The 13,550-nt window shown below is 39.8% G+C and overlaps 1 protein-coding gene across 1 annotated transcript in view; it reads right to left on the reverse strand.

The window, feature by feature from the left end:
* The window catches only part of LOC139478127 (ras-specific guanine nucleotide-releasing factor 2-like), a 969,963-nt gene that overhangs the window by 142,561 nt on the left and 813,852 nt on the right, over positions 1-13,550 (reverse strand). The window contains exon 25 of the mRNA XM_071260456.1: positions 9,103-9,300. Within this exon, the coding sequence (XP_071116557.1) occupies positions 9,103-9,300 (198 nt within the window). The remainder of the gene's footprint in view (positions 1-9,102; positions 9,301-13,550) is intronic.

Raw genomic sequence — 13,550 nt, forward strand, 5'->3', positions numbered from 1 at the left:
CCACTGCTGGTAGAGAGAAATTCAATGTGAAAATCGGACAGAGGAGGAGATCCGGCTTTAAGCCAAGGCAAGTAGGGTCTATGGCCTAACGTGTATAGACAAGTGTAGTTGACTGGCTTTTGGCAACGTAATCCTGGAGAGATGTGTATGTAATCATACAGCTGCGGAGGCAGCCTCGGAGAGACAACTTTAAGGCAGTTGTGGATGAAGCCTGGGAACATTGTTGTACAAAATGTCTGATCGGGGCGCACAAAGAAGATTTTGACATAGAGGCAGGTGGAGAGGATCCTCCAATAGCAGTGGGAATAGCCTGGGAAACCACATATTATTGGGTTATCATAATAACCACCCAGTCTGCGATTTCTAACTTCCAGAGAACCTTGTCATGGGTGGGTAGGTGTAAGCGAACAATCCTGACAAGGTCGTGGATAGCCTTTCCTCTTAAAGAGCCTGCAATTGGGTACAGGACTGACATACGAGGGGCGATTGATAAGTTGTGAGCCTACCTCTGAAGGAGTGTGGTACGGATAAATTCCTTTGTGGTGGTGATAGACTGATCAAGTACAGTGACATACACAGGAGGATTGTTGTATTGGACACATTATTTAGTTTAGTATAAACTATTGACTGCAAGGGGGATTATGAGATGACTTAAAATGGAGAAACAGGAAAAGCGAGCTGTTATCAAATACCTTTACAAGAAAGGCTTAACACCCAATGCCATATATGAGGATATGTTATCCACACTAGGGGAAGATGCTCTGTTATATGCAACAGTGAAAGGATGGGTGGCAGAGTTTAAACGTGGGCGATCGAGCACTGATGATGAACCCCGTCCTGGAGCGAGTGCATTTCATTCTGACAGATATTCTAGGAATGCACAAGGTTTCTGCTCGATGGGTCCCCAAACTGTTGACAGCTGATCAGAAACGTCAAAGAGAGAATCTCTCAAGGGAGAATCTCAAACGTTTTGAAGGTGATCCAGATAACTTTCTCAAATGATTTGTTACAATGGACGAAACATGGGTCCACCACTTTGAACCTGAATCAAAACAACAGTCTAAACAGTGGAAACATGTCACATCTCCTACTCCAAAGAAAGCAAAGTCTGTGCCTTCAGCTGGGAAAGTCATGGCATCCGTGTTTTGGGATACTGAAGGTGTGATCATGGTGGACTGGCTTCCTTAAAGGCCGTACTGTTACAGGGGCTTACTATGTGGAACTTCTGAGACAGTTAAGAGAAAATCAAAGTTATGTGACGTGGAAAGTTGACGAAAGGTGTGCTTCATCATCACGGCAATGCTCAAGCACACACATCACTGATAGCAATGGCCAAAATCCATGAGTGTGCCTTTGAACTTCTCCAACATCCACCTTATTCACCTGATTTGGCTCCGTTGCACTATCATCTGTTCCCACAGTTGAAAAGGTATTTAGGTGGAAATCATTTCCAGTCAGATGATGACGTCATTACAGCTGTCAACAACTTTTTGAGTGACCAAGAAGTTGACTCCTACAAAAGTGGCATAATGGCATTGCAACATCGCTGGTAGAAGTGTGTTGACCTTAAAGGGGACTATGTCGAAAAATAAAAAGCTTTGGTATCAAACTGACTTTGTTTTCTTTAGTTAGGCTTAGAACTTATCAATCGCCCCTCGTAGATGGGAAGCTGGTTGAAAACAAATCCTCATTAGGAGTGTCCCATAACGATGTTATCCATGAGAATACCTCCGGAAGGCAGGACCATGACATCACCACAAAGGCTGTCCAACAGAATGTTGAAGTTCCTAGGAATATGTCCTACTTCCACCTGGCAGCTGATGGAGTCTGCCAAGGGATGCAGTCATGTAGTTTTCATCATCAAGGAAGCTGACTTGATTTCCCATTCCTCTATAAGGGTCGAGGATCGGAACAGGAGACATTCTCAAGCCTTAAGGACATAATAGAATGCCTTCATCTCCTGGCAATTGATGGTAAGTTTCTCTGAAGATCACAAAGCCTAGGTTGTGAGATCGTCCATGAAAAGAAGATTTTAAGATCCTCCTGCTTGTGTACCAGTCTCTACATAACACCGGCTCTGCCTGATTCTCCTGTATAAACCTACCAGAAAAAATATCTTGCATGCCATCTGTAGCAAAGTGCTACGCTTATGGTTCTTATAATTTTAAGAATATATGGTGGAAGCTGCAACTAAAATAACATGATATTGGAAAATACTATTCCTGATAAAATAATAATTTCAGATTTCAATTATTTCTTCCAACCATAGCATCAAAATTCTTTGAAGTTGCATCATTGGATATGTTTTAACTGAATTACCGGTAAATTGGGAGGAAACGTGTGCACAGCTGATTGCTATTACCGGCATAGTTTACGAGAAAATACACATGGTAATCTTAATCTCTGCATATAAAACAATGCCTTGGAGAGCAGGAAATACATTTTAAATGGTAAGTCATCAAGTTTAGTGATGTTTTATATCAAATTGTTTCAGTAGAGATAATCATTCTTTATGTATAAGGTATATTTTATGAATAAAACAATTAATAGTTTTCTAAGTTATTATTATGGTTCGCCCCGATTATGTTTCTAGGTTTGTCAGCACCATACCCATGCTCGTGGGTTTCACAGAAGTGGTAAACCTGCATCACTTCGGGCTTTCCTTTCACATTAAGCTGACATGATGTGATGTAACTGGAATCCTGGAGTGGCGTTAAACCCAACTAACTCACTCACTCCCTCTATAGACTGCACCAATCAGCAACAGTGATGTCCAGCATTAAGCGACCATTCCTGTCGGCCGGCAGGGAGAGTGACAGGTAAGCATGATGTCCCAGCACAGATCAAGATGAACAGCTCCATGCACTCTGCGCTCAAATCTAATATGGGTGATGTAGTGTAGTCACAAGTGCCGCTGTTGCCAGAGCCAAAAGGAAGCCTGTCATCTTGGTGAGGTTGTAGTAGAAGTGATGCAGGTTTACCACTTCGGTGAAACCCATGAGCACGGGTATGGTGCTGACAAACCCTAGAAACATAATCGGGGCGAAACGGGATTCGAACCCACAATCATAGGTTTCTGGCGTGGCCAAGGGACACAACTCTGCACAGCGAATCGCGGCGCCTTAGACGACTGGGCCACCCGTGACCCCTGATGATGCTGAGTGGAGTGGTTCAAAGGAAGCGCCTCTGAGCAGGTAAAGTACCACATTCAGATTCGATGCCAGGAGTTTGAACTTGGCTGTCTGGTCTACCAGACGAAAGGAGTGTAACAACGCTAAGAGTTACAAAATCTTTGTCATCTTTCAAACTTCCGAAAATGCCTAGGAATTAAGGACCACAAGGTTTGGTTTGTTGTTTAATGCCGCACTCAGCAACATTCCAGCTATATGACAGCGGTCTGTAGTTAATCGAGTCTGGACCAGACAATCCAGTGATTAATATCATGAGCATCGATCCATGCAATTGGGATCAATGACATGCATCAACCAAGGTAGGTTGGGATGACGTTTTATGGAGGAATATATTCCAAGGATTGTGGGAACGCAGTGGCAGGATCCTGATGTTTCTCCTTGCAGAAACTCTTGAAGGAAAACCACTTGGGGCTTAAAGCTCTTTGTAAACAGACCAGACATGAAGATGTAAACTGTCTGGTGCTGGGTGTGGCAGTCTGCTGTGAGTGTGTATCAGCAAGTTCGGCAAGTCTGGAAGTTGAAGGGGGTTCATTGAGATCATTTCTCTGAGGTCCACAAACCAGCCTCTCACCGGCTGCCAAGGCGCTATCAAGGCTCAAGGAAATGAAGGATATGGGGAATACCCTGCTCAGAATGTAGGCTGAGTTGTATGTAATTAGATCCATGGTAGGAATCTCACAAATATGGCAGATATTGGCCTGTACACAGATTTATGTCAAATTCAACATATGGGGCAGATATTAGCGCATACTCAGATCTATGGCAGATTATCATATAATAGTAATAATTGGCAAGTCTATAGTGCTAAAGTTGTATAGATTCATATATAATGACCAATGTTGTGATTCTCTGGATTATTTTTATCATTCCCCTTTTGGAACACCATCATTGGTGCAGGGATTGCATATCAGTACTTTTCTTAAAAACATTTCCAGAAATTTTATCATAGTTTTCTAAGACCTTCTGCACCATCCTCTTATTTGACAGAATTGATAAAATGCTGAATATTTTCACACTTAGCCACTTTCGATTCACAGCCTTTACACAAGAGAAATCATTTAAAAATGATTCTGCATTGTGATCTTTTGATAGTGGTTCTTCCTCTGCCGCCATAAGGAAACATTCATTTTCTAAGGTGTCCGGCTCCATCATTTTTGACTGGTTGCTATGTCTATCAATGTTAAACTTACATGACGTCAGCATAGGCAAGGAGTCGTGACATGATCTCGGCATGTTGTCATATAGCAATTGAACTGATTATTGCCAGATATGACAATAACCCACGGATTAAAGTCCCACAAAAAATCTGTGCGTGTGTGCGTTTTTGTTTGTATTACAGATTCAAAGAAAAATGCAGCCAAGGGGGCGAAAGTTGTCTAACTTTTCCCAGGACTTCTTTAGAAGTTTTTCCAAGGGAAACTTATCATGTAAAGGACTTGAAGAGCCTTTACTGTGTAGTGAGTGCGTGTGACAAACCCAGAACAGACCTAATGACTAAAGAGTTACAGCCTGTCAAAGATGGAATTCCTTTTTCTCCAGGACTACTTTAAAGATTCATGACCCGAGACATCAGATTTGTTTCAGTGATCCCCTCAGTGTGAAACACTGATTCTGGATCTTAAATACATAAATTTTTAACCACCTCATACTCAGAATTCAGCTTACTGAACACCTTTTGTCTTCCAAACTGCTGTTAGTGTTATTCAATGGTCTGCACAGCTGAGTCTACCCTTTGCCCAATATGTACATTTAGTACTAGTTTTTAATCGCAGGTATATCATCTTATGTTTACAATTTCACCTCCTTCTGTTGCTTCATTGCATGCACATTTCCTCGGAGGTGACGTAACCATTTCGCACAGCCATTTATCGCGTCTTATATTGCATTGTCGCTCTCCGCTTTACCACCAACCCACCCTGTTTGCCTCCATCCATCTCATTTCCATTGTACATCACCTTTTATTGTCCATTACAGGTACCAGGCACAACACATTGTACATATCTATCTATCTCTCCAGAATATTGTACATATTTCATCAATGTGAATAAAATATTTCATGGAGTGACGCGGTTCTTCTGGCCTACCTATATATACTAATTAGGGTTTACGGTTACCTGCTTTTCAGCGGGAACCCAGACTTGGTTACCTTCTTACCAGTTGGAACCCAGTCTTTCCCAGGTTTTCCCTCGGGAATCTAGTAACAATTATATTTGGCAACGCAATCTGCCACATAGCTTAGCCTGGCAGCTTTCGCTCCCATTTAGACCCGCAGTGTTGGTCGGGTAGCGAAGTTTCCATCATTTGGGCCTTAGCGTTAATTATCTATTAACAAATATGTTTGACAAGGCAAGTCGCCACATAGCTAAATTTGGTTGGCATGGTTATGCCATTTAGGCCTTAATAGTATTTATTCCAGTTCTATATTGGGGTAGCCCTGTAGAACCTCAACACCCTCGCCCATTAAATCTGTTGTTGCGTCTTTGTCATTCTTTCAACATAGCCCACCTTTCTCAGGTAGGTTGGCTGTCGCTGTAATATCATGCAAGAGTCTCTCTGATTGACATTATGATTACAACTTGCTGGAAGGTGGATTTAACCCTCCACATATCTGATGTTGTATAACCCGTGAATTTCCTGTTATTTTGTGCACCTGCTCAGCATCGTGAGTAGACAATATAATTATTTATCCGACTTGTCTCGTTATAAGTTATCAATCAAAAAACGGTGGGTTGTTTGTTATAGAGTAAATATTAAGAGTATATTATTCAATATGAATAATGATTCAGTCTGATTGCTGTCGAATGTCCAGACAATAAGGAATTCATTGAATCACAATCAACCAACTATATCTAACTCTAAAACATGCATAGCCCGCGTATCTGAAACAATCAACGTGAGTATATGGTCTTTCATTTGGTCAACTGTCGATTATTCAGATGTTTGTCCTTTGAAACCGAAAGTAAAAGTATACATCGGTCTAAACATGCATCACTTCATGTACAGTTACAGTAAAAATATTTTTGGAACAATGAATAAATCATAAGGTAATGCAATTATGAAGCGCCCTTTCAGATGGTGTTGAGATGGATTTTATCTTTACTCTTTCACCGTGACGTTTTGGTACAGTTGAGGGTCGAAGTACTGACTAAATCAGCAAACCACACCAATATATTTTGTAACTCCATGACATTTGGTCAGTCATCGCTTTAATGTTATAGTAAAAGTACTCACAAAACAGGGGCAGTCGGGTAGCCTAGTTGTTAAGGCGTTCATTCATCACGACGAAGACCCAGATTCGATTCCCCACATGGGTACAATGTATGAAGCCCATTTCTGGTGTCCCCTGCCGTGATTTTGCTGGAATATTGCTAAAAGCGGCGTAAAATCATACTCACTCACTCACAAAACATAAAAACACATCCAACCTATGTGAATTTTATTAATATTTTATACATTACCACGACGTACAGGAAAAAAACACAAGCATGACTGACTTGCATTGTCTATCTAATCAAAGAAAATCATGGCTTCCCACCATTATTGAAACATGCAGAATTGAAACCGAACCCCTTCCTTTCATTTGGTCTCTTTGCTAATGTTACATATATCACGACAGGTAATTCAGTTCCTTTTAGACACTGATATTGTTTTCACTATTTGAGTTTTTGCTTTATTAATTTCGCTTTTTATTTATTGTCATGTGCATGGTCTTGAAATTAATGTAAGTTTTGGAGAGTAATTTGGATTGGCTGTTTGTAGATCTATTTCGACAAAACAGGTTATATTTCTGTCAGTAGGGTGGTATACATGTACAAGCATATAGGTGATATTGAGGAAATGTTTAAACCAGAATGGCTCAATAAGCTGAATGGAATGATCACAGTGCAGGTGAAGCTTGGTAAGGCATTACACAGGAAGGATCCCTTCATATTCACATACATAGACCTGACTCAATATTTTTAAAGATTGTATTCACTTTAGCTGTTAAATTGTTTGATAGGCATTACTTAGAAGTTGACGGGTGACAAGATAGACACAATTTTTATGGATAACTACTTCTTTAATACTGTAAAAGGCGACGTTTCGGTATAGATCCTTATACCGTTGTCAAGCAAGACTTTAGCTGTGTTACTATAATTATTTCCAATTGCTTCAAGCCATTCTAAAAATTTTAACATTCACCATCTGAACATTGTTTGGTAAAACAAACTGCATCGTCAGGATAATGTAATTCAAGTTTAGGCAAACTTATATTTAATTATTGCAACTTTATATATCACCAAGTATTAAGTATAAGTATATTATGTATATTATTCACCAAAGGCCTCTAATACACCTACGCTGCATGTTCATTTATCGCTTTTAGAAACTAAACCATAAACAAAGACTTAATGCAGTCACAAAGTCTTGAGGTTTATAATTTGAACATTGAATATAATTTCGGGTTTGTTTTGTAGCCAGAGAAATATAAATGTGTGAGTAGGCGTTGAAAGCCACTGTCAACACTCAGCATTTCCGACATTTACGGAACGTGGTACAAAAACTCATTGATAACTTATACAAATGAGTTATTAAATCTGAGGAATGTAGCAAACATTAGCCAACATAGACTTTAGTCTATGAATTTCTTATTGATTAATATAGAATAGGTGTTGTATCCATGCAGAAAAAATACACTTTTTAAGAACATGTCCATGTAAAGCCTTGCACTGTTAGTGGATATAACTGGCTACAACTTTCTTAATATAACATGAGGAGTACAAACAAATTTTTTTGCACAGGCTTAAGTTAGCTCCATGTTAGACTGATCATAAATGTATCTTATAAATGGGGAAGTAACACACGGCCCTATTACTGAAATGTAGTGTTTCGACATGGTGCAAATTTTGCAGCACTATCACGGCACTGTCATGCCATTTTCGCGATACTTTCATGGCGCTAACGGCAAACATATCGCGAAACTATTTAGGGATACAGTGGAAGGAACTTTTGAAATGTAGTGTTGATGTCCTTGAAAAACTTGAATCTTTTCAATACTGGTTGCCAAAAAAGTGGTCACCTCAGTTGACTCAGGTCACTCAAATCGAATGCTCATAGAAACTACTACTATGCCACTAGCTGCCTTTATTTACTGATAGGTACTTGCAGTTGAGAAAAATATATGTCATGTGCATTGCGACTTCAGATTTAGATGTCATCATTGGGTTTAACAATCATTCTAAGTTTCAGCTTAATTCACTTTTAGTCACATAAGAATAAAACTTGCTCAAGTGATTTTAACCAATCTAATTAATATCAGATCTTAGTTCTCGTTATCGCTAAACAAAGATCTGAGGACATCCCATTACTGGTCACGTCACAACGACCTTTCATTCAACCAATCAAAGCGTCGCTTACCAGATCATGAAAGTTACAGTCAGAATGTATTTTCTAATCATGCAATCTCGAAAACTTAAAAACAGGGTATTCCAAATGACAGTTTGACTAATTCCGTCAAAATTACTGTCTATCTCTCGCTTTTGTGGGATAAACATTTGAACGGAGGAGGCTTTGCACACTACATTGGAAGCACTGCCATACAATCTCAACCATATATTAGACATTCCTGAATGTTCATTTGTTCAGTTTTCAAAATATAAATCGAGAACTGTGTCAACATATATTTCAAGCGTAGTCTGAATGAAATGGACGTTGCCAGGTTGAAATGAGTGCCCTAAAGCTTGAAAAAGCTGCTTTCTAATGGGTTGATGTCGACTTCTTTTTATTCATTTCAGTGGTCGGTCAAAGTTTGTGAAAGTTTGTGACCCGGGATGGGATGTCCTCAGATCTTTGTTTAGCATCAGCGAGAACTTATATCTGATTTGAATGAGATTGGATTTTAACCTAAGAGCTATATACATCATATGCATACCTGTTTTGATAATCTCTCCCAGGTTTTCTTCAGTCGGTATACTGAGCTGTTGACAAATGCTGCACAGATCTGGAGTACACCATTGTAGTTATGCATACATCTGCAAATATCTGCAATTGCTGCCCATTTTTCAATACATGAGACTCTCTCTTGCAGATTCGGGCGGCGAACAATTTCTGACACAACTTGTCTACTGACCTGAAACATGAAAGCACATTTTCTGAGGACTCATTAAAATAATGCCAAAATTTACTGAAGCATAAATGCAACCCTTCTTAACCATATGCCATGGATGCCATAGGGACATATATATCCCTCCTCTTCAAACTTTACTTTGAAAATAAATAAAATTCAAAATACACACATACTCTTCACAGTTTTGAATTCTTCAGGAAAATCAAACAATCATTATTGTCGTAGTATCGGTCAAGAACCAGTTAACTACTATCGCTCTAATGTGCATGCCTGGTGTTCACGTGCAAGACTCCATTGCTGTAAGACATGCTCAACATAAACAGCCATCTACTTATAATCAATCATTGATTATCATTGTGTGGAACCCCGGTATTGAACAGGTATCATGACATGTTGTCAGAAGGGTTGACACCTACGCCTACTGACTAGAAACGAGAAACTAGAATACACATCGGGAAGACATCATCTGACCGGATGGAGACATCGAGACAACGGGAAAAGCCTACGCACAACAGCCTGAAATTTCTACGAACCAAACTGTGATATTATTGACATTAACAAATTATCAAAACAAAACTGAACACCAAAAATAACAAACAAAAGCAATTACATAGAAGATAGATTTGTAGACGGCCTGTCCTCATTTCGCCTACACCTCATTTTAGCCTACACCCTTATCAAAACAAATTTACAGCTGACTGCACATAAGTCAAGTGCTGTGTTACCTCTAAAATAATGAACTGACCCAAAAGAAGGTTAAACAGACAATACAATCTTGAAGCTTCATACATTGTTTAATAGCTGATATTTACATTATGCAGTTATAATAATGATTGATGATTACTGTAGCTTCAGTACATATCCAACTGCATCAAGAAATTGCATTACAGTTAAACAGAAAAGACAATCTTGAAGATTCATATATTGTTTAATAGCTGATATTTACATTATGCAGTAATAATAATGATGACTCATGATTACTGTAGCTTTAGTACATATCCAACTGCATCAAGAAATTGCATTACAGTTTTTCTTCCACTAAGAAGCTGTGTCTTTAGTCTTTCAATTCTTTCGTCCCTTTGTCTGTCAACACGAGCTCGGGGTCTGCATGATCCTACAAGATCAATTTGTTTCCTGGAGCGTCTATCTGCTTTTTCAATCTTCTTGATCTCCTTCAAGAACTGATAGATGTTAGGTTGAGATCGGGGCATTCTCTTTTTCAGCCCAGAGTGGAACCCTTCCAGATGGTTGTTAGATCGGGGACCGCTGTTGTCGTGCTGGTTCCAAATATGGCAGGGGAATCTAGCGTCGTCATCTACCCATGTGCTGGTGACATAGTTGTTAAAATCACCAATCTGTTGATCATCAGGTCCCTGCTCCATCACCTCAACCCATGCATTCTGTACCTGGTCAAGTGGGAGAAGTGGCAGGGCTGCGGCACGTCAAACATGGGGCTGAATTGCTGGATTGTTCATGTATTCTCGTACAAGACCTCTCTCAACTACCTGACGCCACAAAGCTTGTGAATAGTGAAACAGACAACCCCTCACATAACTATCAGGAAAAACCTCTGCAATGGCACTTATGACTGTTGACTCGTAATCAGTCTGAAACACCTCTGGAGAAAGTTCAGTACCAGTTCTGGTTCCTACTGTGTCCTTCAACAACCTAAATAGTCTAACATATGTCTGTTTGGTCTTGTTAGGAAGCAACGAAAAAGCAACAGGATACATTTGACCATTTACAAGACAATGAATCATATACACTTGGAGCCACAAGCTAGGACAAACAAAAAAGTACCATCCATAAACAAACTGTCAGAGTCACTCATGATTTCTAACATCTCAGTGGTAGCAAACACCAGTAGTCTGTCGTCTTCCCCGTCATTGATGCACAGAAAATCTCTTCCATCTTCTGTCTTTGTCCACATTCCTTCCAAGTTGACTGTTGTTCTGGTTTCTGGAACTAGTGGAATATTCTTGGCTCTGTTTCTGTACAGGGAAGCTTGAACACATGCAAAAGAAAGGGCAGTCGCATCTACTTCTTCATCAAGTTGATCCAGTTCTGCGTTGTATATCTGCTGTACAGGAGAAATGTCGGTCTGGACACGCTGATTGAGTCGACCAATGAGTCTGATGTGTTCTTCATTCTCTACAGGGGTGGCTGTGAGGATTTGTAGACGTGTTCTGCAATAGTGCTGCAGCTACCATTGCAACCTGTGTGGAAACACTTCCAGTGAACAGCAACTTGACGCAAGATTTATTTGCACATTCAAAACAACTAAGGATTAACAGAATGACCAAGTCAAACAAGAGCTGTGAGAAGTTGTCATAGGTTGTAAAAACTTCACTTTGAACCTCTATGCCGATTAGATTAGAGCTTGGATTTAGTTAACAGCCTGAGATGGACAATGCCCATTCATATAATAGGGGTGAGGCAATTAAGCATTTGGATTATTGTAGGCGAAATGAGGTGTAGGCGAGATGAGGTGTAGGCGAGATGAGGTGTAGGCGAAATGAGGGCAAGCCTTGTAGACAGCCATGATAAGATAATGCATGACATGCTGCATCTCATTGAGAACTGTTCATTGCCAATTTCTGACAAAAGCCGACGTTGGCAAACAGCGTTGAAACCAAGCGTTCCGATTGACAAACGGTATGTGCCGAATGTGAGTATTGTAAACTTCCGGCAACCGCCGATAGAGCTGATATCAACGGAAAAAAAGCATTTAGGATGGAAATTAACGTATTTTGATAGCAAATTGCATCATGGCAGAACTAACAATCAATGAACTGCAAATCAGCAAATCAGCAAATCTTCCCAAATTTCTGGAAATTCAAACAAACCTGTGAATTCATATTCAATGGACCCCTCGCTGAGAAAGATGAGAAAATCAAGGTTCAATATCTTTTGTTATGGGCAGGCGAGGAAGGCATGGACATACGTGAAGGTTGGCATTTATCAGAAGACGATAGAAACAAGATAAATATTCACTGGCAGAAATTTGAGAGTCACATTAAGCCAAAATCATGTTTTAGAGTTGCACGTTTTCAACTGAGGGCCTTGCGACAGGAAGATACAGAAACAGTTGATGCTTTCATTACCAGGGCAAAGGTCATTGCTGCAGAATGAGAGTACACAAACACTGATGAACAGTTACTTGACACACTTATTTCCGGTGTTAAGAATGAAACTGTCCAGAGGAAGTTGATATCAAAGGATAAAACACTAACCCTTGATCAAGCCCTTGCAATTGTAAGATCATTTGAGACAACAGAAGCACAGATGAATGACATACAGGACACAAAGAAGATACATAACATTGACTGAAGGGAAACACGACAAACAAGTTATCAAGGCAACAGAAGTGACAAAAGTAACAGACATTACAGTGGTACAGGGAACAGATCAGGCAGAGGTACAGACAGGGTGACAAAAGACAACATAGGACTGCACCGCGGTCATTGCTGGACGCAGCCATCCACGCGAGGTTACTTGTCCGGCATACGGATCACAATGTGACAACTGCGGGAAACTCAATCACTGGGCCAGGACGTGCCTTTCTAAAGGAAGGGGACAAGTAAGTAACTCAAATAAGAGACCAAACCAAAGGAACCAAGGTAAAAAGATACATGAAGTAAGTGAGATAGAAGCTGCTAAAACCAACAAATATAGCAACAATAAGTTTCAGAACTTTGTTTTTGACTCCATTGAAGCATATTACCATGTGTGGTAACCCCATACTACATACAATCATATAATGAACAAGACAACCCGGTATTAGAGGGATAGTCAAGATGTACATGTATTTACTCTTCTTGAGTGTTTACATTCATGGCAGAAGCAGCCGTCGCGAGGTTCCCAGAATTCCCTGCTAAGGGAGCAGTTATTACGCTTAAGTGGAAATCACGGGGAGTGGCTTATTGTTTAAACTGTTTCTCTATGATACTCCTCCCCCATAGTTTTGTTGCACTTTAAACATAACTACCATAATGAATCTACACATGTTGAAAGAACTGACAATGCTCCAGAAGATGTCATTAAAGTGTCTCTTCACACATCTCATTGGAACATTTTAAATGAAATTTAACCAATATTGTGATGGCCATCACGAAGAATATATAAATATTAATGTGTCTTTATTATAAAATATGAAAGTTATGACAGCTTGTAAAAATTAGAAATATTTCCTAAATATTTCCCTGCTGTATTTTTGATGGTTGTATGACAGTGCACGAATTATATCATAATTA

The sequence above is a fragment of the Haliotis cracherodii genome, unplaced genomic scaffold (genome assembly GCF_022045235.1).
Source record: "Haliotis cracherodii isolate W230 unplaced genomic scaffold, xgHalCrac1.p SCAF_1, whole genome shotgun sequence".
NCBI lineage: Eukaryota > Metazoa > Mollusca > Gastropoda > Lepetellida > Haliotidae > Haliotis > Haliotis cracherodii.